At 38.7% G+C, this 27,817-nt stretch overlaps 1 protein-coding gene across 2 annotated transcripts; it reads right to left on the bottom strand.

Moving 5' to 3' along the window:
* Positions 1-636: 636 nt before the first annotated feature.
* LOC134535331 (arrestin domain-containing protein 2-like) lies at positions 637-25,670 on the bottom strand. Of its 2 annotated transcripts, none has more exons than XM_063374401.1 (9): positions 25,091-25,670; positions 17,301-17,423; positions 14,464-14,594; positions 12,679-12,774; positions 10,250-10,429; positions 8,294-8,491; positions 7,595-7,709; positions 5,965-6,141; positions 637-3,240 (listed from the first exon to the last, which is right to left on the bottom strand). In XM_063374401.1, exons 1-9 carry the CDS (start codon positions 25,200-25,202, stop codon positions 3,236-3,238), a joined length of 1,137 nt encoding a protein of 378 aa, XP_063230471.1. In that variant the 5' UTR covers positions 25,203-25,670; the 3' UTR covers positions 637-3,235. The 2 variants fall into 2 exon arrangements, with proteins under 2 accessions (XP_063230471.1, XP_063230472.1); XM_063374402.1 differs by having other exon boundaries at positions 17,307-17,423.
* Positions 25,671-27,817: the final 2,147 nt, after the last annotated feature.

The following is a 27,817-nucleotide window of genomic DNA, read 5'->3' as shown; positions in this document are numbered from 1 at the left end:
ATGTACGTATCACATTTTTATGAACACGATAACAGCCGTAATCACTTCCAAACTGGTTCAAAAAATATAGTCATGGATTTCGTTAATGGGAAAATTCCACCCTAAGGGGTATAAATGGGAAAGGTTTATTTGGGAAAAAAAATTTATAAACAGAAAAATTGCTATAACTCTTTTAATACAACAAATATCACATCATTATTGTTAGAGTATGTAATACCAAAAACTTTTGTTTAGGTAGATTTTATACATCCAACCATTACTAAAAGGGATGGAAAAAAAAACAGGGGTTAAAGGACAAAAAATTCATAACTTTCTTAATGGGTACACTATCAAAAATATAAACATTTGTTCTAAATCTCCTAAATATTATCTAAAACTTTTGTCAGAAATGATTTTTGATGAGAAGATATACGTATTATTTGCAAGGTGTTGAAAAAACAGAGATTTGAATTTAAAAAATTAAAAAAACTTTCTTAATGCTTAGGCCTTCGGTATCAAATTATGTATTTCAAACTTCTTTGTATGCCCTATGGACTTTTTAAAGACTTGAGTTGTTTCCCCTGCCGTTTGAAATATTTTTAATATTAATTGCAAGTTTTATTTTCCATGGTGATTATTTTACAAATATTGTTTTAGTTTTTATTTTAACTTTTTAATTGTTACGGACTTTTTATTATGTTGACGTGATTTTACCACTATTTTTGTTTAATGTTTATTTAGTTAATTTATTTATAAGCCTTAAAATTATAAGTCTTTTAGTAATTTATTTTTAATCTTTTAAAAAGAGTTTAAAATGGTTGCTTATAATTGGATTCAAGAGTGAGAACTTTAAATAAAGTTAAATATGTTTCTGGAACTCTGTTTCCCTTCCTCGCTGCGAGAGAGGCGAATGGTGACTTCTTGCACAGTGCAGTGGTGAGTGCGCTGGCGACACTCAGTCTGGCCGGAGCGGCTGCAGACGGAACCGAGAACCGCGCGTGACTGTTCCACGTTTTGAATGTGAAAACTGTAGTGCTAGACGGGCGCGGCAGCTGTGAATCTGTGGCACGCGACCGAAGTGGAAGAATAGTACCAGTGTTGTGTAGACTGTGCGAGACGGCCGCAAAAGTAGCGAAAAAAGCTCGTGAATATTCCGCGGTGATAACATTTTCGTGCATTTGAACGTGAAAACTGTGTCGTACCATTTAAAATTTTCTCCATCAACCGAAAAGGGTGTATTATATTGAACCATATTTATTCCGATGTTAGTATAATTTTCATGAAATGATGAGGACAAATTAGATTCTCATCGCTATTGACTCTACATAAGGGAAAAAAACCTGGGATGGAAATTATTACGTACTTTAAAACTCAATTACTATCTACAGATTATTGCTTTCATAATCTTTAACTGCTTCAGTAAGTGATATCAGTGCACCACCATGCTTCTACTGAAGATGGAGCCAACAGTGAATTGATGCACAGATTGTGTGAAAAAGAAGTGTATCATACGTTTCGGGTTGGAAGTACGCAAGGAGTACAAAAAAGACACTTAAAAAAGAGACGTGACTGGCGATACACAGCATATAAAAACACGAGGTTTGTGCAATTCTCGGTGCTTGGACTGGTTTCTTATCGTTCAGGCTGAAGTCTGGTTGCTCTGCTGTTCCACCATCTAGCACACACTCTGGGTTTCTTCAAGTTTATTTGCCTGTCGAAGCACACTGTCAGGACATCCGTGCAAGAGAAGGTGACAAGATTAGTAGTGCAACACACAGAAGCCAAACTGTACTCGCAAAAATGAAATTGTTTGGATTTTACGATAACTTTCCACTCCTAGTAACACCAAACATTACACCAATACAATGTAAAACAATTCCAAAAACTCCACAGTTTTGTGGAGTTTTACATCAAAACCAGGCACAACATTTTTCTCTGCCAATAGTGTTTCCCTCACAACTATTGTAACATCCTTCAATCATCTTAAATGATACTTGACACTTTGCCATGGCATTTATGAATTATTGTCATGGTCTTTATAACTTGCTCATGGTCTTTACTAACCACTAGCAAACACATAAAGTAAGCTTAAAAAACCATTCAATTACTGATTTCTGTACAATGTAAGATGCATTGCCAAATTAGGTTGCCTTTGAAGATGAGAATCTGATGACGGTCGTATATTAAATGCCGACATTAAAATATTGCTTCTAATAACTTTACTAGGAGTAGTGGAGAAAACACACTCAGTTTTATGATTTATATTGTATGCTTGGTTTTGTAACATTAAATAGCTTCAAAACTTTACAGATATGGAGTTAGTATTGTTCATAATATTTCAACAAACACAAAAAAAAACTATAATGACACTCATGTGACAACTAAGATATTCCGGTGTGAAAATTACTATTCACATGTTTCATGCCAACATAACTAGGTACATTAAATATTTGACATTTGCTGCCCTGCAGCCGTAATATTACTCTTCTCGTAACTAGCAACAATTATCTTTAGATGCATTAACAGATCTTAAACAATGCCTATACTGCACCCCCCAAAAATTCTTATTTAGCTCATTTTGAAACCATTTTATTACCCTGCTATAATTACAAAAACATTAATTTATTGTAGGTTGCACATGAGCTACAGTTTTTTTTGCTTCATTTTGTTTGCAGCTTTGTCATTTTTTTATTTACTCAGTCTGAACATTGACAGCACACACTGCGGAGATACTGGGCCACTGCAGATGGGGAGAAAAAAAAAGTTAAATAACAACCTACAACTTAAACAGCAAGATCCTGAAACGTTGGGTTTTGTTCAACACATCTGCCTTCCAAGATGACACAGCTCAGCTGAACAACAAACTCCGCATGCAGCTGAAACCGCCCAAATAACTTCCCCTCCAAACTTAACACCAAAGTGCATCACACTGTTATCTCTAACCACAGTCAATAGTCAAGACAGTGTCATCACAGAAAAAACTTCAACAGTGCATATCTCGATCCACAAACAGAAACAGCTTGGGGGAATACTTGAGAGAGATAAAACGTTGATAACTTACACTGTCTCAGCGCTACAAACACCCAGCACTATGACCACTCACTTCACAGTTCCCAGAGATAACGTCATCTACCTCAAACGCACACGTAAAATTACACCGACACAGCAAGAAGTACACCCAACAAAAGTAGTCATGTATTCAACACGTGACCGAACCTTCTTCAGGGGTGGAACACGAAGACGGGCAACAGTCTCTTCACACTGTAAAACAAAAAACATAATTCATATCGTACTGGCGCAGGGTAAAATATGATGCAGTAGGTACTCCACTGCGGTTCTTTGCAAAAAGTTCAAATGTAATTCTAAGAACAATTGATAACTATATTTATGACAAACCACATAAAAATGACTTTCACTACAAATTAATGAATTTCGCATTTGCAAAAATCTTATAACCAACTGTACCGGTGCAGTGGTACAGAGATGATGAAATTATATTACCACTGGTTTGTTTACGTTTTGCCAAGACCGTCACTAGGTAACCTGCACATTCTGTTTTGGTGCTTACAGTTAATAAAACAATAACTTTTATATGTTTTTGTGAGTTATATATTATTCGGCATGCATTTCAAGATATTTACAGTGAAATTTTTTAATAACAAACATTATTTTGAATTTTTAAAAGACCGTTTTGAAACACCCGTTTGTGACCGGCCGGAGTTTCTCAGCGGCACGGCCATTTCGAACCTTTGTGGTTTGAGGCGCCCAGCGCTGAGGATTCTGGGAAAAAGGTTTTCGAGGTCCAGCTTGTGAATGCTGGGTTTCACCGCTGGGACTTGCCCCAGAGAAACAAACGTGGTGTAAAATCCTTGTGCGGGGCATAATTTATACATGCACAACATGTCAGCACTGTGTGGCTTACCTGATTCACAAGATTTGTGACAAGAATTTCCGCCGTGGTGGTATTTTGGCATAAATAATAGTGTGTCCGTGTCAACGATACTAAGGTACGCTTTTTTGACATATAGTAACTGAGGTCACTCATGATAACATTTATTTATTTCATCCCTAAGTGTCTTAAAAAAAATAATGCTTCATTTTACAAGTTTTATTTAAAATACAATAACAACCAGGTCCAGTCTAGAGAGGCATTTTTTTTCAACCTGAATAGATGGCAAATCAAAATAAATCTATATCATGAACTCTTGCACAGTCGTGTACCTAATTATATCTGGCAATGCTCTATTAGGATATTTTCTTACATTTTATTGGAAAAAGTTTTGGAATGGTCTTTAGTTTATCTATGGAGTGATAATTTTGTGTTTTGTTAAAATATAGTAAAATCTGTGTCTTGTAATTGTGATTAGTTCAATACAGCCAGATTTATTTTCTTGTTTGTGTATTATTCACTCGGACAAGTTATGTTTGCTTTTGTGTTGTGTTGATTCACCACTGCATAACCACAGAGAATCTTTCAAGCCAGTCAGTAATTATCACTTCTAATTATAAAGAAAAAAAGGAAATGAATGTTGGTCTTCTTCGAAAAATCTGTACAGAAATGATCGCATTAAATGCAACCCGCTAGAAAACAGGAAACACTGTACTCAAATGGCAGTAACGGTAAACCCTGAGGAAACAAAAAACCACCATTACTACAGTTGCGCAACCTGGCAGCTAAAGTCAACCGCCAGAATCCACCAAAAAAAAAAAAAAAAAAAGAAAGAAAGGTGCAGGTTGGATCCGCGCCATCGATTTACACGAAAATGTCGGGATAAAATCATAACGAGTGTTTTGTTTAAATAAGTAATTTAATTAAATCTCATTTTTAAATTCCTTTTCAATGATGCTGTAACTCCCACATTTGCTCAGCACTGGACTTTTTATGGTTTTTGGTTTCCATTCGATGCTAGTTTTCCTCTGATTTACGTTCTCTATAATTCCAAGCATATATACGAGTCATATGTGACGACATCTTTATTTTGTAGTTTTCAATTTAACACCGATTTTCACTTATATTTTATATTTTCTCAATTTGGATCCTAGTAGTACTCAGCAAGCTCTTCACAATAACACCCAAGTCAATGTGCCAGCTAAACGTTTTTCCACGCTACACCAGTTTATAACTGTACACAAAGCTAATTCATAACAAATCATGCACAGGTGCCTACACTGGTATGATGGCATTACAGGCAAAACAAACACGTACAGACATGATATATCCGTCGTGGGCTCAACCATGTTGGCACATCATTAGTCTCGTAGTTATTAGAGAATAAATCTGACTGTATTTTGTCACACAAGAAAGTTTGACCAACTAACAATGAAACGAGCAAATTGATGTTTTCATGTCAAAAAAATTGGTTGTCTGTAAAGTCCGTTTACGGACGATAGTTTAACGTGACGTCATAACAAAACATTGATGAAATGATTGCATACTTTTATGAATAAAATTGAATCATTTTTATTGAATTATCACTATTTTGTATGGATACAAACAAGGAGTGAAATGAAATCTACAATTTAATTGATAAGTTTACTTTTATTTGCACTCATTATTTCAAATTATGTTTATTACTTTAACGAAGAGTTTATTTTAACTAGTATAACTTTTATACATGTTTTGCTATTTAACTTCTTCCAATCTGTGTTATTCTGCTAAGGATAGGACGATGATAGGAAAAGTAGGAAACGAATGGGAGTGTTTCAAGTTTAATGTGCCTCGAAAAAGTGTCAAATCGATGGTTGTTCCAATCGAGTGGAAGAGAGATAGATGCGGCGCAAGCGTACAATGAGCGTAACGGGACATAGCGTAACGGGACAATATGCGTAACTGGACACTTTTTCGTGCATGCAGCTGGCGTTCATCGATTTATTAGACGTTCTCACGTAAAAAAATTTGAATGCAGGCAGCTCAATCGGCAGTGCCACTGTACCGTAGAGGTTTGTTCCGTCGTCGCTAGGGATCGCAGGACGACGGAGGCATACCTGCGGGCCCAGCGAGCGGTGCGTGGGCGGCCCCGCTCTTGACGACCGTGACGTAGACGGGCCGGTACAGCACCACGGTCTCCCGCGTCTCCTGGTGGTTGCTGCCGTCGTACACCTGGCCCAGCAGGAACTCGGGACCGATGTAGAGGCCCCCCTCCACGTGCTCGCAGGCCACCTCTGCTCGCGTTCCGTCAGCCCCGACACACGTGTCCCGTGTAGGCAGCGCAAATAGTATTTGAAACATTCAGAACAGGGCCGGCGCGTTCATATAGACGAACTAGGCAACCCGCCTAGGGCGCCAAGTAGCTGGGGACGGCGCAGCACGACACATAACAGCTCTTATAATATGTTTAACCATTATTAAAACCTAGATGAAAATGGATTTTTGTAACAGTTTTGAATGTTTATATTGGTATAAGTAATTATTTAAAGTCCACGGTGACCTGTTTATGATTTGTAATAATAAAAAAAAACACAAGCCTGCTTACATTTGATTGTTGACAAAATCTTAGGCTTACGTGATGTATTTTGAGGCAAGGAAAAGTTTTTTGGGGTGTCTAACATTCATTTCAGATTTCAATAACAGAGTCTCTTCATGAACGTGAATGTAATGAGAATTTTTTTTTTTAAATGAATATTGAATTGCTTAATGTTTTATATACAAATTTACTGTACTAGTCTGAAGTAGATAATTTTTTTTTTACTTAAAAATTACAAATCAAATTTTATACTCAATTTTTATTTTAAGCATCATATCAGTTAAGTTTTTCAGGTTGATATCAAGCACAAAATTTAAAAATAATCTAAATTATTACCACCTTGAAATTCGTACAACCTGTCACATTAAAGAACATGAACGTAATATAATTTCACGTATAATACAATTTTGAATATAATTAATACTACCTCTAACATATAACACCATGAATATAAAATAACATCAAATTTAAAACAAACCTGGAATAAAAGACGAATTCTGAGTATGTCATTCTTGATTATAAGACGACTTTGAATGTAAAACAACGATATGAAGATAAAAATAAAACAATATCTTAAATATAATACATACAACACAAAGTTACTTAAAAATTAGCTAAAAAATTGCCAAACTTACAACGAATATGTTTTTACTTTTCATTTTGGTCTACAAAAATTTTTTAGTTATTTAATTTTTGATCTGAAAAGTGGCATTATAAAGATTAAACCATGCAATTTATAACATATTTTATTTAACATTCCATTTATTAAAGTTATGAAAACAATGTTTTTATTGTTTTAGTTTAATTTAACAAAAGTTTTCAAACTATAGTTTCTTTTTAACTATGTTAAACAATAAAAGAATTTGCATTCCCTGATATAAATTTTCTCGCATTCGAGATAATCTCACTTTCAATTAATGAGGTCATATTATATTTCAGGTCATCTTTCAAGATAAATTTGTATCTTAGGTTGTTTAGCAAATTAATTTCAAAAACATAATAAATTATTCATGACCATCGTATTAAAGTTGATATCTATATATAATTTTTTTTAAATTTAAATACTAGTTGGTTATTACTTATTTTGAACTGTCAAAAGATTCAGTGGTATCGATTCAGTGCTAGGAATGAACTCGGGAACTGCTGCTTACCGTAATGGACGACGGGCTGCTGGTTGGAGTTTGGTATTCTGAAAGGAACCGTGGCGACTGTGATGGGGAAGTGCATGTGAAGGTCGTCCCCGGCCTTCTCGAACTCCAGGTTCACCTGGAAGCACGACGGTCCCCTTGTCGGCGCCGGCGTCGACCGTTTACGTCCCCTGCTGCACACGGCGCTTCTGCCGACCTCAGCACGGCGATCTCGGTCCCCGACTCCATCCCGAAACCTCTGGAGCTGGGAGTCGTGAGTCAGGATCCCGAGTTTGTAACGTCTTCAGAGCCTTACACGCCGCCGATAACTGTGGCGTTTGAGGGCGACTCTCATCGTTCGAACTTTCGGCATTATTCTTGGCCCCGATCTACAAACGAGCTAACCGGGCATTTGCCAAAATGCGCCAGTTTTTGAGGAACAGGAGAATTTGAGGTGCCAAAAAAATAGGACCCAAAAAAATTTAAAGGACAGTGATGATTTGATTTTCAAAAATTACATGTTAAATCCTATAATTTAAAGAAAAACAGAAAGACAGAAAGACAGAAAGAAGAAAAATGACTAACAGCCTATGTCTTCGAAGAACCTTCGTATTTAGTCGCATAACGTGCTGTTTTAAAAACTGATAGTAAATAAGCTTGAGTTGATGATGGATTGGGGGGGGGGGGGAACCGGGAAGGTAGAGGGAGCGGCTGCAGACGCACCTTGAGCACGTAGTATATCTGGAGGAGGCGGCAGACGCCGACGAGCGTCGGCGGCATGACGGGGACCACGAGGCTCTGCGAGGAGTCCCACTTGGAGCGCGTGTTGGGCCCCACGGGGTCGCCCTTGTACTCCAGCACCAGGTGCTGCGCCTCCTTGTTCACGCCCAGCACGCCCCGGTCGATGAAGTACTCCACGTACTGCGGGCGCGGCCAAGGAGGAACAAGCATCAGCCGACAAGCTCCTCGCGATTTGTGCGAGGTGGGTAACGGGATTGGTATTATTTCAACAAATACAGGTCCCTGTCAAAATGTACACTGAATTCTTTAAAGCGGCGTTTCAATAGCCGTTTTGGTATCACTGAACCCCAATTCCTAAACTCAACATTACACTATAAAGATAAAGATATGTGTATATATATACATATATATATATGTGTGTGTGTGTGTGTGTGTGTGTGTGTGTGTGTGTGTGTGTGTGTATAGTAGGCCTGTGCGAATATCAGTTTTTTTTTTTTAGTTCAAATCGAACACAAATACGAATATCAAAATTATTGTCGAATACAAATATCAAATTTGAATAGTAAGAATTAGAATCCAGATTAAATTTTTTTTTCACATATAATAAATACATATTCAAAGAAGAAATAAATGTGTGGTGTACTGGCTTCTGGGAAAATTAGATAAATAATACTAAAGTGAAAAGTTTGGTTAGGTAAAGTTAGCTACAATTACTATAGAAAAAGATTTTGTTGAAATATTAAAATTTTGGATATTAATAATTATTTTTCATGGTAATCAAAATAGGATCTGCAAAAAAAAAAATATTTTAATAAACAGTGCAAAGCGAATATGTAAGGCAATTGCAGTATGTGCGAAGAAACTTAAAGAGGGTGGGTTTAAAAACAACGTACAGTAAGCAGTTTTAATCTATAGTTAAATATAATGTAGGTATAAAAAAATTTAAAACTTGTTTTTTTGAATTTTTCACTATGTGAAAATAAATCATTATTTAAATTAACACTAACTAACGCCTGGCATGCGTTGCAATGCCTCTTTTTTTTTTTTTTATAAGTTCGTACACACATACAAAGCATCTCTCTCTATCACTCTGTAACTCTATATAACTCTTAATATCTCTATACCTCTTTCTATAAATATATCCATATTGCTCCATGACTATCAATCTCCCTATTTCTATCTATACATCTCTATACCATTATATATATATATATATATATATATATATATATATATATATATATATATATATATATATATATATATCTGTTTATATCTCTATAAGCTCGAAAAATAATACTATGCACTATCCTATTAACTTGTAAAAATAAAATAGTTGCCTAGAATGAATTTTTTTTATAGTACAATAGATCCAAAATTTTAGGTCCTTTCGAATCAACTCATCCCTCAAGTAAATCATGTTGTGCTGGTCAAATTTTGTCAAAATTTAATATTATAACTTTATAAGTTTTTATTACCTCAAAATAAAAATACATTTTTCATTTTTTTAACTAATGAATGTTCTAGAGTTTTAGTAATTTGATATAAAAAAATAGTGAGTATTTGTAAAAAAAAATTAATTATAAGCTTTTTTGTAATAGTATAAAAAGATTCTATAAAAAAATTTTTTTTAATGGCTCCTGCTACGGTGAAAGGCATTCAATCCGGTATTCCATGGTTCGGCAGATTCCGCAATACAGAGAGACAATCGAGCCGCTCACTATCGTATTTTTTTTTTTTTTGGTGAGATTTCGACAACTAGGTTGCACTACTGTGCTGCCAGAGTTACTCTGAGTTTATTGTTACTTTTGGTTGCCATTTCGATACATAGAGTGTTTCCTGTTTGCTGGCAGGTTCACTGGAGCAGCTTGTTAAACCTGGTCTGAAATACCAATGTGCAGGTGCTGGTGGTCGGGCGAACGAGGACGGGGCGGTCACCTGCAGCAGGCGGACCTTGAGGCGCACCTCCTCCTGCCCCTGGTTGTCGACGCTGGCGCGCAGCTTGATGGACTCCCCGCACACGTAGGCCGAGCGCTCCAGCTGGGTGCGCAGCACCACGGGGCCCTTCTCGCAGCACAGGCAGCACGTCGTCCGCTTGTCCTGCCCCACCATCGGCTTCTGCCGGGCACACGTTTCACATCGCCACCACCGACAACACGGGGACGCAGGGCGGTTCCGTCCCCCCCCCCCCCCTCCCGCCCGGTTGTCACACACAGGCATGAGGCCTCGTCCCTCACACGGCAGCAGCAGTAGTGGCCCTGGACTTTGCAGGGTCCCGGGCTATTTGCTTTCATGGAGAACCTCCCCTCCCCCCCCTCCCCCCACCCCAAGGAAAATTCTTCGAAACATTGACTCTTTCAAACGACATTATTAACCCAAACTGAAACATAAAATTCTGACAACGGTATTGTTCATTCAGTTATTTTCTGAGATATTTGGTATTCTTTTTTCCTGATAAATTATCCTCAGGTCAAATTTCCGGTAGAATCGCGTCATCACGCGTGGCAGATGAAATCTTTGAAATTTTTTTTTTCCGACACGAAATCCACGAATCGAAAGCGCGTTAAGTTGCGAGATGATAATGAAATTTTTTTTTTCTTTTTCCCGTGAATGCCTCCGTATTTTTTTTAACAGAAACACTGTACCAGGGGGTCGGCAGACCGCGGCTTGCAAGCCTTATGTGGTTCTTTTCATTCACAGGATTTCATGGCTCTACAACTGACTGCGCTGCCTCAGCACAACCTGCGCTCACACCTACCAACACACCGCCTACCACCTCATCGCACAGCTGCTTTTATAGTTTAATACATAATTGATTAATTACATTAATTAATGTTTTCTTGTTTTATCAGTAGAGCTCTGCTAATGAGTAATGACTAACCATATTTTTATATGTATGTTTTTTTTCTCTGAGTAGTCTTATTTTATAAGACTTTATGTTTAATTTGTGAATATAATAATTAGATTTAATTTCATTTTTTTTAATCATCTTAAAATTCCATGTAGATACAGAGAAAATACATGTTTCAGCTCTCTAAAAAATTGGAGTGTCTTTTTACCAAATATTTGACTCATCTCACTGAAAGGTCTGCCGACCCCTGCACTAGAGGGACAAAAAAAAATGAAAGCACCGGCGTGGGGCTCCGGAGCCACTCCTGTCCCATGGCACGTGGCTTGGTGAGCCTGGTCCAAAGTTCGTCGCACCTTGCGGCGTTATTGTTCGAGTTGGCTCGGGGTGGATAAATATTTCCCGTGAAATTTCCATGAATGCTCGTACGCCAAAAGGCAGAAGGTTCAACGGATGACAGGCCTCAGAACGGCTAATGCACTCACCTGCCAAGCCACGCGCTGTGGAAACAGCGTGACTGTTGTAATTCGAGTTAACTGGTACAAGGTGTGCGATCTGAGCACTCAACCGCCATGGACCTGGTGTTATAAATGATTAGATGAACGGTGAAAATTTTTATGGTGAGAAAAGAAGATTGTGGTGATATTTTATGGAAATAAGTATTAGGCTAATTTAACTATACATTTTAAAGATAGCCAGGATAAGATAACTTATAATTACAACCTTTAACAAGTACTAACCAGGGATATGACTAGATTTGTTTCAACCCGGGGCTACAACTCATATTGACACCCTCTTTTTTTTTGTCAAACCAACCAAACCAAAACCTTTCCCGACAACACCTCATATTAATGCCATTATTCAAAATATTTTTTATTTGACTAAGATGTAAATAAAAAGATTTATTACATCTTTAATACATCGCAAGTTGGATAGTAACACAAAAAATACCAGTTTTTAAATATTTGACTATATAGATGTACATATGTTTCAAATACAAATAATTCAGTTCATCCGCCCTCCGACATTTTTATGTCTCCTAACACTTCAATATTCAAGTAAATATCCAAAGTAAACATTACTCTGACAGTTTAGAGCAGCCCCCTCCCCCTCCCCACAAATGTGGTGCCTGGGGCACAAGCCCCGTCCACCCCCTTCTAGTTAGTCCCTGGTACCAATAAGAAGCAGCAAACTGTGTTACTGTTTCATTCAGCTGTTTTCCGAGAAAACTTTCTGCAAGGGTCTGTGTAAAACTTAGCTCTCAGTACAAAATTGACTGTGCATGCAGGGAGGAGTGTACACAGGGGATGGGGGGCATGGGGAATTCCCACCCCCATCATCCTCGAAATCCTAAAAAAAAATCTCTCATTCACACCAACAATAGAAAGAATTTGAAAGCAAACACAGCAGGCAAAGCGGTTCTATCCTCACCAAAATGAAATTATGTGTACGCTTCTATCTTTATGAGTACATCTTACACAATGCTGGTTGGAATAAATTGAAGATTATGTCTACTTACAAGATACTGTTCATCCATGCAGTCTATGTGGGGTCCAATAACGGTAAAGTATTTCATGCCTTGCGGTGGAGAAGCGTATGGAATGTCGACTGTCACCTGTAATTAATTTAGACAGAAAAACAAAATCAAATTAAAAAAAAACACATTAATACTGATATGTATCATAAGCACTGTACACAATTAAAGTTGAATGAAATAAAATTTATGGACGTAAATAAAGTTCAGAGTTATTAATAAATAAGCCTGCTTAGTTATGAATTTAAAAAATAAATAAATAAATAAATAAGGCAGTGAAGGAGAGAGCAGGTAAAGGTGCAGTCACAATATGAAAGTTAAAAAAAAGGAAACTAACTGTTTGTCAAAAATTGTTAAGTAATAACAATTAGGTAGTATATAAGGTACCTACACACCACCTAAATGAATGAGCATTTATATTTTATAAAAAAAATTCTTAACTACACTTCATGCAGTTATTATATAACTTTATGAAATTCAATAAAATTAAAGAAATATAATTCTGCCAGAAGATGTTATTTTTTTTTACATATAAATGGGGTAGAAATTTCGAACTGACACTGTGAAACTAGCTTAATGATTGGCCCTGATGGTCCAGTGGTCGGTGGGCCAAAAATCAAGGGGTTTAATTTCCCGTTGTGCAAACAATTCCTTCCTGGGTGTGCGTTCTATCGACCCTCCACCTCCGCGCTGCGAAGGCAACGACAGACCATCGCAGGATCATTATCTCACCTAGTTCCGTCCCAGTCGACGCCTGTGGATCGCAACCAGCCTCCCGGCAGTTCATCTCACATTAATTATTGTTTATGGTAGCTGAATGACGACCTTCGATTGTTTCCAGCGTAATTTAAAATGACCATGTTTTTTGCCAAGTTACCTTTTTTTTTTTTGAAAACAGTGCAAGGATGAGGTTAAATCGTATTCATGGTCAACAACTATAAGTTTATTACCTTACATGAATAACATTTATAAATCATAAAAGAACAAGAGAAATTGCTGCGGAAGGGGGATTTGCTTCGAATGACTTCCAAAGTGTCTAGCAAGCCCAGGACCGTCGAGAGGGTACGGGGGGGAAGGAGGAAGGGGATCCTGTGGGCCCAATCACCAGTTGGGCCCAGCTGAGATTCAAGGATTATTTTCAATGAGTGGGTCCACCCTGATCGTAGGATGAAAATGAAAAGCTGATTATTTCTAATGGACTTTACGTGCTAAACGAAGCATGCAGATCATGTTCGAAGCTACAGCCGGTAACTTTTACAGGCTTTAGAGTTTTTTTTGAACGTGAAGTCTAATAAATCGATCAACGCCGGCTGCACGCACGACAAAGTGTCCCGTTACGCACATTGTTCTGTTACTCTGTGTCCCGTTACACTCATTGTACGCTTGCGCCGCATCCATCTCTCTTCCACTCGACTGTTTATAAAGTGAAGTGAAAAGTTAATGTGGTTTTCATTGCTTATTACAACAACAATTTCGGCAATAAAGGTTAATTATTCTTGCATTTTAAAAATCTGATTACTAGTATAATTTCAAGTATTTTTTCTTTTATTATTAAAATAAAAATGATTCAATTTTATTCATAAAAGTATGCAATCATTTCATTAATGTTTTGTTATGACGTCACGTTAAACTATCGTCCGTAAACCAACTTTACAGACAACCAATTTTTTTTTAAATCATGGGTGGTTTGAAATGTTGTACATGACACGGTGGGGAGGGGCCCGGGTTCGCCCCCGAGGGCTCCGGCACAGCGAGGGGCGCAGCGCTGACCTTGATGTAGTAGCGGATGTAGCCCGGCTTGCTCTCGAAGGAGCAGGGCAGCGAGCTCTCCGGCAGCTGGAAGCGGAACGGGAACTGGTGCAGGCCCCGGGGCAGTATCGGCACGTGGCCCTCCGGCTTGTCTGCGGGTCACCACAACTCCACGTTTCAACGATACAACACCCACAGAAATAGCTCAGTTCATTTTGTTTCTCTTTGCAGAAAAGCAGTTTCTGTTTTTATAAGTGTTTCAGCAATACCATGTATTCTCTTTGTGCAAAACTGTATGTTACTAAGGTAAAGTTATATACATGTCTATGACAGATTATTCAAAAACATGTAACTAAGGGTGACAGTTTGGTTTGGAATACAAAAAATCATTTCATCATCTTACCATTTTGTTAACTCAATTAATATGAATATGTGAAATGTGAAGTCTATAAATATTTGCTATACATGAAGAATACAGATTATTTATTTATGTCTATATTCGTCACAGAAGTGAGTTATGGATAGCAATATAGATTTGACTGAGTATAGGAGAAATAAGCATGGAAAATACAGATAAGTAGGTATGTATGCTTCAATATTATAATGCTTGAATTGGTTTGGAAGATCATACTAAATACTTTTGTCGATGTTAATTTCCTAAATTGGGAAATAAATATATAGTAACAAATAACGATATTCTGGTTGAAAATGGAAACAGAAGTATTGATTCTCTAGATAAGCAAAAATACTTATAAGTAAACATTCAAAAATCATTCCCAACGTGAATTATAACTCAGTAGTCCTGATGATAATCTTCTGCCGGATTGAGAAAAGCCAGGGAAAGAACAAATTTAAGAAATATGTATCATTGTAATATCTATCATGAACTATATATACATTTCACACAATATGAAAGTTACTGATGAAACATTATCAGAGGAATATAATTACCTTTCCCAAGATATTATTACATGCATATAGTCAGTGGTCATATTGGAATCATTGTAAAAAAATTAGAATTCATGGATGTAATATCTATAAAACTTATTCAGATTTATAAATTTATATTGTGTACGGAATATGTAGCATAGTGCTTATATTGTTACTCAATTGCAACAGTTGATCTATGAATATATGGTTCACTGGATTTAGTATTTAAGGCATTGTATTAATATTCCTTAAGCATAAACATTATATTTGAATTACTCAACAGTAGTTACATTTATCATGGTGCCCACTCTGCACAATCTATTTCTGATGTAATTTGTATTTTACAATACCACATAATTACAAAAAAATTTATAAAGGAGTAGGATAATTATAAAACACAACAAGGAATAGGTACCTCGTCTAGAGAACTTACATTAAACAATTAGATGCATGGTTGAATATTATTGCAAAGGATTTCATTACAGAGTAATAATATGTTGTTGATTGCTCTCAGGGAGAAAAATTATTTAAGTGTTACTTTTCTTACATCCAGCATACAAATGCAATGAGTTAGCAGCTACATCAAATATTTATTTATAGTTCTGTGTCATCTAACTCCTCTCAAATTGAACAGAAGTAGTACCAATAGTCAACATATCTTTCTGTAACTGTCATCAGTGTTTGATAACAACTTCACATTGTTGTCAGTGTTTGTAAAAAAAAAATGACAGATGGGTACTGGGTACCATTGGTATTTCAAGTTTATGTGAGTTAAAACTTTTTAACAGGGTAAACTAATTTTTAAAAGTAAGGTTCGAAGACCAAACGAAGGTGACATATGTAACAGATTAATGTCACAAAGGGTAGTGGAGTTTGCAATTTACAACACGGTACATCTGAGCTCTGCATGAAGTGACACAGCCATTCTTTTGGTACTCAGTGACTGCAGGTTTTTTTTTTCTTATACAACTTACTTAGTTTCTTACTAAGTAAGACACAAAATATAAAATATAATTCTTTAAAAAAAAATCTGAATATGATAAATACAGATTAATTGTATTTTCAATTGAATTTTCTTAACTCGAATCTCACTTAGTTTCTGCATCTGCCGCTAGTATGTAGTATTCGCTGCGACCGTTGAATCATTTGACTAGCAGACAGAAATTTTAAACTATATACTAATGAAACAACTTCGTTAAAAGAGAAAAAAAGACTGGGGAGAAATTACTAAACCCTGGCTTTGGACCTTATTTTCAACAATGAATTTTATTAAAATACTACCCACGTTAAAATTCACTAAACAGTTAGTACTATAAAGTTTCCCATTGGTGATGTGAACTTTGGGTTCAAGCCATCCGCCACAGATAGCAGCATCGTGTCGTATACAGGATGTCCACAGTTAGAACTTTCGTACTAGATCTAGTACTTTTATAAGTTTTTTTTTTGTGGTCTAGTACATTTACGCTCAGATCTAGTACTTTTTTTCTTTTATCTTTGAAAGATTTGTGCAATGGGAGTGCATGACTTTATGTAAGCTTTGGGACATACGCCATGGCGTATGTCCCAAAGCTTACATCAAGTCACTTTTTTCTTTAATATAATAATATTACAGTAACTCCAATATGTTTTATTATTTTTAAAATCTATGTATGTGTGTGTGGTGTGATATTTAAGTTAGAGCATTGAAATGTCATAATAACTTTCTAAATTGTTAAAACCATAACAAATTATAATTTAGTACTCTTTTTTTGAAATCTAGTACTTTTTTTTGAAATCTAGTACTTTTTCTCGCTTAAGTTGGTACAAAATATTTTTTACTTGTGGACACACTGGTCATATAACGAGAGCTAAGATGATACACATCAACAGAAGGAAATAAATGAATGGTTAAAGCTTGCCGACCGGGAGAGAGGGCGAGCCCCATTTACCTTTACCCCAGATGATGGTCCGGTCGTCCAGGAAGTACTGGTCGTCCTTGACGGTGCGCCGGTCGCCGCTCACGACCACCTTCCACTCGGCGTGGGCCTTCCCGCGCAGCACCACGCGCACGGCTGCCAACACAACACTCCGTCAGCGGGAGTTGGCAAGACTGCGATGTTGGCTGTGTTCGCTGCGGCAGGTTGCCACACAGGGCAGACGCATGCCGTGTGATTCGAGTGACAGCACAGAATAAACAATTGTTTATTCTGTGGTGACAGTTCCATGATAATATTCTGTTGGCTCTATGTATGTGAACGTAAAAAGAAAGGGAAGCCTACAACTCACGTAGTTTCGGTTCCCTACCACGTTCGTGCAACTTCGGATTTCTCTCAAAAATTGAAATTAAAAAAATCGAAGGGCTAGGTTAGGTTAGTCACAACATGCTTGTTTTCATTGGAAACTTCTGATTTAGCGGCTGAAGTGGCGTTAAAACCAAAACGCAAACTTAGGAAATCTTCGGAAATTCTTGCAGGGAACCGAAACTATGTGAGTTGTAGGCTTCCCAAAAAGAAAAAGGGTTCATGAATTTAATACAAAAACAAAAGAATTTGAGGAATTTCATCATTTGATGAAGCAGTTGCTTGCAAGCACGAAATAAAATTTATGGATAGTTTCAGAATAAATTCAACTCAGTTTGATAGCACAGAGATGCGCCTGAGGTCACGCAAGCCACGTCCACGCCAGCCGCCGTGCTTGCATATACTCCTTTCTCCTCTTTTCAAGAACGCTGGGCAGATGTCGGGGCAGGAAGCAGTTTAACATTACGCGGCTCTGGTTCGGCTTAGCAGAGTGTGTCCACACACTAGCCAATTTTAAGGAATGCATTGTTGGAGCAGTAAAAAGAGTTTAGCAAAATTCATGTAAAATTAATGAACATTCCTTCATTTATTAAACCAACTTATATTTTATTATGAGGGAGGGAAATATTTTGTACGCTGCACTAGAAATTATCTATGGCAAGCCTCACTAAAAAATTAAAATTTGATCACTAGGTGTAACAGAAGATTATATTTTACACGTATCCCTACAATGGTGCATGATGCCCAAAATAATTAAATTAATCAAAACATTTAATTTTTTTTTTCAAAATATAAATAAATTCATCTCTGGCAACTGCCTAAATACAAAATAGTAGGATGTGGGATCCGACAGGAAGCAGTTTAAAATTGCGAGTTTCAAAAAAAAAAATATGTTTAAGAAGTATTTATTCAATTAATATAAATATTCACGAGGTGGACGCAGCAGTAAGACACCAGATTCGAATCCTAGACTGGCCATCTTAAATTCTACAAATCAATCCAAGAAAATTCTAGAAGGCTGATCCCTTCAATAGATTCGTTTAAGGCTGTGTTTATAAAGAACGCAACGACACAACACGCAACCTTTAAGGCATCCTGGACTTGGCAATATATTCTGCGATGGAAGTATAAATCGCCAGATTGAAGACGCCTTAAAAAAACCCAGAGTGAAGTTGTAGGTTAAGTTTCATCACTCTTCTACAATTAAGTTAAGCTGATACACAGCCTGTATACGGTAGGTTTTTTTTTAAAGTAATTTGTAGGTTAAGTTGCATCAATATTTAACAATTGAGTTAGGCCTGTATTGCACCAACGTCTTTCGTCGAGTTACCCGATTTTTATGGCACAGTATTGTAACTATGGTACCTCTTCTGAAATGAATCCAGGATTCAAAGCTAACTTATCCTCAGTGCAACCTTCGCAAGAAAATCACAAGTCGTTTTAAAATGAACTCAAGTCGCGGGAAATAGTGCTGGAGATGAGGACGGCCGCGCCGTGAGCTCTTGAGTCCAGGGAAGTAGTCTAGTCAAGGTATTGGACGAGCGCCAGTGGTCGACTAGGGCCCCCAGCAGCCGGCAGAACCACGGAGTTACAAAGTTGTACGGTTTGCGTTATGAAGGCGAGTTGGTTAACGGTCTCAGGGGAGAACAAGGGTTGGTACCGGTGAAGTTTTGCTAGGGGGTTTGGAGGAGAAGCCAGAGGGCGGAGGGGGGGGGGGGGTTGGGGAAGAAGAGGAGGAGGACCTCAGCGACCGCCGATGCGGCCACTAGAGCGCGCGTTGCTGGCGAAGAGGCTTCAACCCTTTCCCCCCTCTCCCAACAATCTTCCTCGCAGAATGACGTCACGCGGCCAAGAGAGCGTGTGTTGTCAGCACAATCCCCGGGCGGCTAAGTGGCATCCAGACTCTTCACTCTTCACAGGCCACGTCTTTGCGGGGGGGAAAGCGGGAGGCCACTTGCCGATAATCGATAGCCGAGATCGACACAGCGATAGCTCGAGGTGTGCGGTTAGTCTTTTAGGCACGTTCCACAATGATGAGGAGAAGTAAAAAAGGGAAACTTATCACGGAAGCGCAATATTATGTACGTTTCACTAACATTGCGAACAAGCCTAGCTCTCTGTGTGGTCTTGCCTTGATCCAAAAAGTCTTTTTACGACTTGATTACAAGACATCGAGATTTCTCTGCTATATTTAAATTTAATATACATAAACCTTTCGTAAGAAATTCTCTAAATTATGGCGAAAACTTCATCAAAATCAATTTTGTAGTTGAGAAGAAGTAAGCGAACAAACAAACAGACGCGGACAACGACTTAGTTTTATCCTATGTAAAGAAATTGTCACAAGAAAATGTTTACACTACAGCCTACGGATTATGCGACAAATAAGATCACTTTTCTGGCAGTTATTAAGGATCTTGTGCACAAAGGCTGAGTGATCTGACCGTTGCACTGAGCATCACTCGACAAAAACTTTTGGGACAACATGGTGTAGGCGAACCACAGAGAGCACTCACGGGAAATAGATATAACATACGGATATTTTCGGCACACACAAGGGTGCAGAATTGTAGGATCTGCAAAGAGTGAAGTTGTTAGAGTGAAGGGGGGAAGGGGGAATCTGTGGCCCAAAAGTTTTGCGCGCGGGTTTAATCGACATCTCTGAATGCTCGTATGTTATATATTAGCCTTACTTTGAAAAGAAAAAAAAACTGTATCATCACATAGATATGTAAAGAGAGCAGAGCAGCGTAAGTTTTCGGAATGGCCGATCGGTGACTATGTAGCGTCCTCCCAACCACCCACCCACCCCCTGACCACCCGGAAATGACGTCCAAGAACAAGTATTATGTAGATCTAAATGGCGGTCGAACGAATGTTGAGTGGGAGGAGACAGTGCTTCTTGTCGGCAGGAATTCGAACAGAGAGAAGAGGAAAAAAAACATCCGTTTTATGGGACGTGGAGAACTGCAAGGAAAATGTGCAATCTGTGACTTGAAAACGGGAGGAAGCAAACTTTCGCGATTCGGGGCCACGATTGTGTGTGTGTGTGTGTGTGTGTAAAAGTTTGTTTGTGGGACGAGTCGTAGCGGCGACAGTGTCGTTTTGCGGGTATCGGGAAACTTGGGAAGTCTAAGAAGATGTCCATCAAGTTCTGTCCCAGCCCGATTACACCCGAACAATTCACCTTCGGCCAACCTCGAGTTTCTTAATATATATTTATATTTCTCTGTTTAATTTTAATGTAGCTATACTAACCTAACTAACCGTCCATAGTGTTTTTAAGTGTTTTAATGTAGCTAACCTAACCGACCACTTTTAATATTTGAATTCATTTTTCCTGCGCAAAAATAAAACAAATCCCCGTAGTTGGCCGAAGGTGAATTGTTCGGGTGTAATCGGGAATGGCAGAACTTTATGTGCATCTTAGGTCTCCCGGGAAACTTCCTCGCCCCGCGAGCGGGAAGCCTACAACTCACGTAGTTTCGGTTCCCTACCACGTTCGTGCAACTTCGGATTTCTCTCAAAAATTGAAATTAAAAAAATCGAAGGGTTAGGTTAGTTTAGGTCCGTCACAACATGCTTGATTTCATTGGAAACTTCTGATTTAGCGGCTGAAGTGGCGTTAATACCAAAACGCAAAACTTCTGAAATCTTCGGAAATTCTTGCAGGGAACCGAAACTACGTGAGTTGCAGGCTTCCCCCCTGCGAGCTTCCGGCCGAACGTCTGGCGGACGGCCGGTGCGACGGCCGCGGCTGGCACAGAGTCGCGGCAACCCGTCGCCAGGCCCGTGTCACGAGTTTTATGAGAAGGTTTGCATACGGTTAATCCAAAACGGTATGGCATGTGAATACATGCTCTTAGTTCATGTTAGCGGCGTTTAAGCATAAATAAGCATTCGATATTTTTCGGTCCTTTAAATAAACACTAATCGACTTGAGTAGAACCATACATTTATAAACATCTAGCTGGAGTTAACCTATTAAAAATTAAATCAAATTAAAATTATGAGCAAAAAATACAAAAAGTTATAGATGCCTCCTTTAACAACGAACACACTTCAACCAATAACGTTCCCAACAGTTGCATCGTTTGAGGTAAACCCCCAACAAATATTCGTTTGAGGCTCCTTGTTCTGACCACAGCGGGCATGGCGCGATAAAAATTATTTTGGAAGATTCCACGGCCGCTGCTATGGAATGTAAAAGTTTCCGTAAAGTTTTTTGTGCCTTCTTTTTTTTTTTTGTGAATGGTTTCTTGCAAGGTGGAACATCCAGCCAATCATATCATCGTTTCATCCGGTGATGCTTCTAGAGACCAAATGTGTCATCAGCGTGATCCGGGAAGTTTTAATTAAAATATTATTTTTTTAGACAATATCACAAAATAATTATTAACTTCATTGAAATAATTAAAATACATACCTCTCCATAGTAAATATATTCACTCTACAAGGTGTACCTATATTTTTCTGGCATTGTCTGATAGACTTGTTATAGAACTTAATGTTTGTTTATTTTTAATTTGTAGCGTCAATTTTATTTTACGTAAAATCTAAGAGACATCGTGTATTACAAAAGAAAAAAAAATCCTTTTGGCACAGCCTACAGGGGTAGGTAGATTTCGAAGTATTTATTATGGAAACTTCTGGAACATATGAATAACTTATAACGATTTTTCATATTATGCTTACTAAGGTAGTAGTGAATTTTTTGGGCATGTGTCGTTTTGCCTAAAGGCGTTTTGCCTAATTTTAGGCAAAACGCCTTTAGGCTAATCGCCATTAGGCATTTCGCCGTTAGGCAAAACGCTTTTTCCTCTTTTAGGCAAAACGCCATTAGTCAATTCGGCGTTAGGCAAAATGCCGTTAGATATATCGCGGTTAGGCAAATCGCCGTTAGGCAAACCGCTGATAGGCAAACCGCTGATAGGCAAAATGCCGTTAGGCAAAACGCCGATAGGCAAAGGCAAACGCCGTTGGCCAAATCGTAGTTAGGCAAAACGCCGTTAGGCAATTCGCCATTAGACAAAACGCCGTTAGGCAATTCGCCGTTAGGCAAAACGAGGTTTTGTCATCATAGTAACATTTTAGGCAAAACGAGGTTTTGTCATCATAGTAACATTTTAGGCAAAACGAGGTTTTGTCATCATAGTAACATTTTAGGCAAAACGCCGTTAGGAAAATCGCCGTTAGGGAAAACGCCGTTAGGCAAATCGCCTTTAGGCAAATAGCCGTTAGGCAATTCGACGTAATGCAAGGCGCCTTTAGGCGAAATGACTTTAGGCAAATCGCCGTAACGAACTCATGTTTAGGAAAACCGCTTTTAGGCAAATCGCCTGTTACTCAATTTTTTCGACCTTCAAACACAATTTTTTTATTCATTTTACTAATACGTGGGCGTATAAATATTTGCTTTGTACAAATACTTAGGATAATATTAAAATGGTTTAAAATAAATTCGAACAAATTTGATAGTCAGGAAGTATGAAGTTATATTAATTACACCTATTTTTACTGTAAGTAATAGTTCGTCTCATTAAAAATTGTTTCAGCCAAAGGTTTAGGGTTGTTACAATAAATTATTACGGATTTGATAGTATACCTACTAAAAGTTACGTTTTTTTTTGTATTTCAACCCTTGATATTTAACCCCCTTGCAGTAATAGTTAATTACATAAAAAATTTCTTGAGACAAAAGTTTTAGAACAAATTTAGGAAATTAAAATAAATAAGAATGGATTCAATAGTCTGCATGGTACTAAAGATTTCATTATTTTTTTTTATTCCAACCCCTGGTTATTTCAACCCCTATTGGTATCTAATGGTTCGTAGGCCCTATTATCAGAATTGTTTCAGACCAAAGATTCAGATATATATGAATATATATTTTTTTAATTAATATCAAAGGTTATTAGATTCTACAGTTTGCCCAATAAGGAAGTCATGATTTGTTTGTCCATCACCCCCTTTTTTTTCAACCCTTGCTATAATTATTGTTGGTCACATAATTATTTCGATCGAAAGTTGTAGATAATATTTTAAGAACGGATTTTATAGTGTACTTAGTGCGGAAATTATGATTTTTTTTTTAAATCTCATTCCTGTTTTTTTTTTATCCTCTTGTTGCTTTGGTTCGTTTAACCAAAAATTGTTTCAGACAAAAATTTTACATCAAAATTATATTATTTATAAAAAAATTACGGTAGTTATCGTGTCCATAAAAATGTGAGTTGATAAAATTGGGGGCCTATGAACCATGAAACGAAAAACTATATAAAAAATTTCCGGAAGTCGCACAATGGTAACGGCTAAAATAGGTAGTCTTTCTTCGAAATATACCTTTAAAAAATAGGAAATTTTTTCCGTGGAATTTCGGTTAGGAGGGGGATATATCCCGATATAAGTTACAGGGCTGTGCTGATGTTTGCATTAGGTCCAAAGGCGGAAATCATTGGGATTTCTAAGGGGGGAGGGGGGTTGCTCGTGGGATTACGTCTATCATTCCCGTTTTAAAGTTACTATTTGCAAGTGCAAGTCCCTCCCCCCCCTCCACGGGTTCCTTGTGAAGGACTTTCTAATTGCAAGGGGCCCGGGCCTCCTTACCCCACTCCCCTCCAAGGGATCTACGCCCATGACTAGACCAGTGGCGAATCCAGGGGGGGGGGGGGTGCACCAGGGGAAAGTACCCCCCCCCCCCCCCCCCCGAAAAACCAGTTGTCTGTTACATTAATATTGCCGACAAAAAATTATTGTTTCTGAAACCAATAAAATATTTTAATATAATTAATGAATTTCTTGTAGAATCATAAAATCTGGTGGTTGGATGTTATGTGTGGTGTGAGTATATTAAATACAAATTAAGTAATTTTAAGACATTTTTTTCTCTGGCTTCTCTGAAATACTAGAGTGCCCCCTCCGAGGTGAACCTCTGGATCCGCCACTGGACTAGACATATGATATGATAGGTTACTCTACATGATCGCCTACGCAAAGGCGTAGGAACCGGGGGGGGGGGGGGGGGGGGGGGACATGGGGGACGTGTCCCCCTGAACTTTTTGGGTGGGGGGGGGGTCTGTCCCCCCCCCACCCAACTTTCTAGACCGTGATATATTTATTTTATAATATTATTCTGCCCAACTTTATTTGTAATTTATTCGCTCTCAAATTTTATCTAAAGGAAACAATAATAATTTTAACATCGATGTATCCAATGGTTCGATACAAAAACTGCTTAAAAAGTGCTATTTTGCACTTTTAAAATCAAAATTTTCCGGTGGAGGACCCCCGGACCCCCCGTCTTAGTAAGAGGGGAATGGGTTTACATGACATCAATATCATTATTTGTCCCCCCACAACTTTATGAACACAGCTACGCCAATGCGCCTACGGCTACTTCTGTGAAGGTCCCAGAGACGACAAGGAAGCAAAGCACTCACCCCTGAGCTTGAAGTTCTCGACGGTGTCCAGCACCACATGGCCGGCGAGCGTCTCGCCGGCGTAGTACATCTCCCGCTCCAGCCGGATGTCGAACTCGCGGATGTAGTCCATGTTAGCTGCCGCCCATCCTCTTCAAGGCGACCCGAGCACGCCTCCGGATCGCGAGAGCCCGCGCCACCGCCCCGTATGCACGGTCGCCGACCTACGTCAGCGACCGTCCGCCGCCGCGCATGCCACACACACCCAAAACGTCAACAACAAAAAAAAAAAAAAAACACGCACACACAACTAAAATCCTCCAGTTACACCATTCGGTTATGAACCTCCTAACAGATGGATCGAGAGTAAACACTCCAGCGCATATCTTATTTTCTCACAATCACAACAATGAAATTCACACGTCGTTTGAAAAAACAAAAAAAAAAAATAATAATAATAGCTAAGCGATGACGGAATTGCACGGTTAAGAAAGCTTCACCACCACTCGAGGGTGGTTTTATTCCACACGCTTTCCTAAAAAAAAATGTCCTCGCGAGTTCATTATCTCCCGATAGCACACGGCCACCTGCCAGCTCGAGCGCTCGATATATGATAGCCAACCCAAACATTCGGCTGGACCAGTCCATTTTGGTTCGCGACGGGCCGGAAATAGGGGTGGAAGTCTTACCGCGGCATCCCCGCGCGGAAACTAGCACCCGGGTCTAAATTTCCTTTATAAAAACACGTGAGAGCCATTCTGTTAGGAGGGGTTAGGTTGTCTGACGGTGTTGCAGAAACCTGCTTAATGAATCTTGTATTGTTGAGTAACATTGCGTATTCTTATTTAGTTTGAAATATAATAATTCTTAAATACATTTTTTTTGCTGTGAATTGAGTTTGTGTTAGTAATACCACTATTGTCTACTGTACCGTTTTTAGTCATTTATTTGCGCACAACTATTGAAATTTACAAGTGGTAATTAGTACCTATTCAAATTTATATACATATATATGTAAAGCAACTGCAATATCTCACCTCAGAAATGGGATAGAGGTTAACAAATTGTAAGGCTTGGAAAACACATCTGATTAAACTTTCTTCCGTATGTTGTAATAGTATCCTTTTTCGAAAAAAAGATAATTCTGGAGAAAAATTCAATCATGCATTTATTCTCTAAGGTAGCTTAGTGATATTTCACATAGTGTACCAGTAGTTAGGTACTACTGTAATGGTTTGTTTTGTTAGGTTATGTACATTATGTGAAGTATAATATTGTTACGATTTACCGCAGGTTCGTAAAGGATAGCCCAATTAAATATTTTATCACACACAGTTTTATTGATGGCCACTACTTATGTCATTTACAATTAATCTTATAAAATTGCAAAATAATCAATTGCACTTAAAAATTTTGCTTCACCAGTCACTCGTTTCTTACAATCTACACACCTCGCTGGGCCGCACCTCTGGCGCAACTCTCGCCGCAGCACCCCTCGTGGATCTCAGCCGCGGGACTCCGCCGCCGCCGACGCACTTGTCTTCGCCGAGATCCCACTCGACGCCTCGCTCGGAACTTCGCTTGGAACTCCGCCGCGCCCGCGACACTATCGCCCGGAACTGAACTCTTCGCCCTGGAACCTTCGTCCAGGGACTTCGCCGCGGGAAAACTCCCGACTCCACTGAACTGACTCAAGCCCTGCCCTGGAACCATCGTCCAAGGACTTCGCCACTCTGCCGCACCCGCGGCACTATCGCCCCGGAAGCTCCGACGCGGGAAGGCTCCCGCCTGAACTCTCTCTCTCTCTCTCTCTGAACTCTCCTGCTGAGGCCGACGTCCTCTTTTTATAGATCAGCCGCCGTTTCTGGAACTCACGAGCGCGGCTGGGGCCAGTCGCGTCATTCCGCGCCGACACGGCAGAAATCTCTCGAAACACATGTCGGCGGCTCGCGTAACGCCGCAGCTGTCAGGTTTCGGATGTCAAACTAACAGCGCCGCGCGGGGAGCTGAGGGCTGGAGGGAGGGGAAGCGGTGACCCAGGTGCGCACTACACATCTCATGTTACAGCGGCATGTGATGCAGCCCAGCTAGCTCTGCACCTGCGCGTGACGTGGCCTTGCTCACGTTCGTAACAATATTGTAAGAACAGTAGGTTAAGTTCTTTTAGCTATATTAAAATAAAGTGTGGGCAGTTAGATTAATGAGCTACTTTAAGAAAAAAAAACTTTAAAATGGTGTGAAAGGTTGGTTGAGTTAGGTCATCTACATTAATTATTACAATTGTTTCTCACCTGGCCCCATTTTGACTATTCCACTGTATTGCTAATTTAGCAAACTTGACCACTCATTAAAATGGTAAACCTTGTGAAGTATTGCAACATCCTCTTACTTAATGATTGGAAAACATAAAAGAAATTAAAATTTTAATGCATCAAATGAAGTGGCATAGCTACGACGCAACTGTCCTTGCAACTCTGAATGTTAAGTTTACCTTGCTTACGTAACACTTCCGAGAGCTACGAAACCTTTCTAAGGGTAATGCTAATAATACCAGTGCACCAGTCTAATCATAATTAGAAAACAATGATCAGACACCCATTCCCATAATGTTACTCGTGATAAACAATGGAAATTAAGAAAATAAATCTTGCTAGTAGAAATGTCGTCGCATCCGCAAATTTTGTGTGGCGAACAAGATTAGTTAGAAAACTATATTATCCATGTAGCATTCATAGTCATTGCATCACA

Source organism: Bacillus rossius, chromosome 8, assembly GCF_032445375.1.
Source record: "Bacillus rossius redtenbacheri isolate Brsri chromosome 8, Brsri_v3, whole genome shotgun sequence".
Classification (NCBI taxonomy): Eukaryota; Metazoa; Arthropoda; class Insecta; order Phasmatodea; family Bacillidae; genus Bacillus; species Bacillus rossius.
This window is presented reverse-complemented; position numbering and strand designations above follow the sequence as displayed.

Coding starts and splice junctions, on each gene's coding strand:
- LOC134535331 (XM_063374401.1), bottom strand. CDS start 25,202: ATGGACTACATCCGCGAGTTCGACATCCGGCTGGAGCGGGAGATGTAC. Junction 10,430..12,678: donor GCATGGATGAACAGTATCTT/GTAAGTAGACAT, acceptor TGTGCCCGGCAG/AAGCCGATGGTGGGGCAGGA. Junction 7,710..8,293: donor AGATATACTACGTGCTCAAG/GTGCGTCTGCAG, acceptor TCGTGCTTCCAG/GTGAACCTGGAGTTCGAGAA.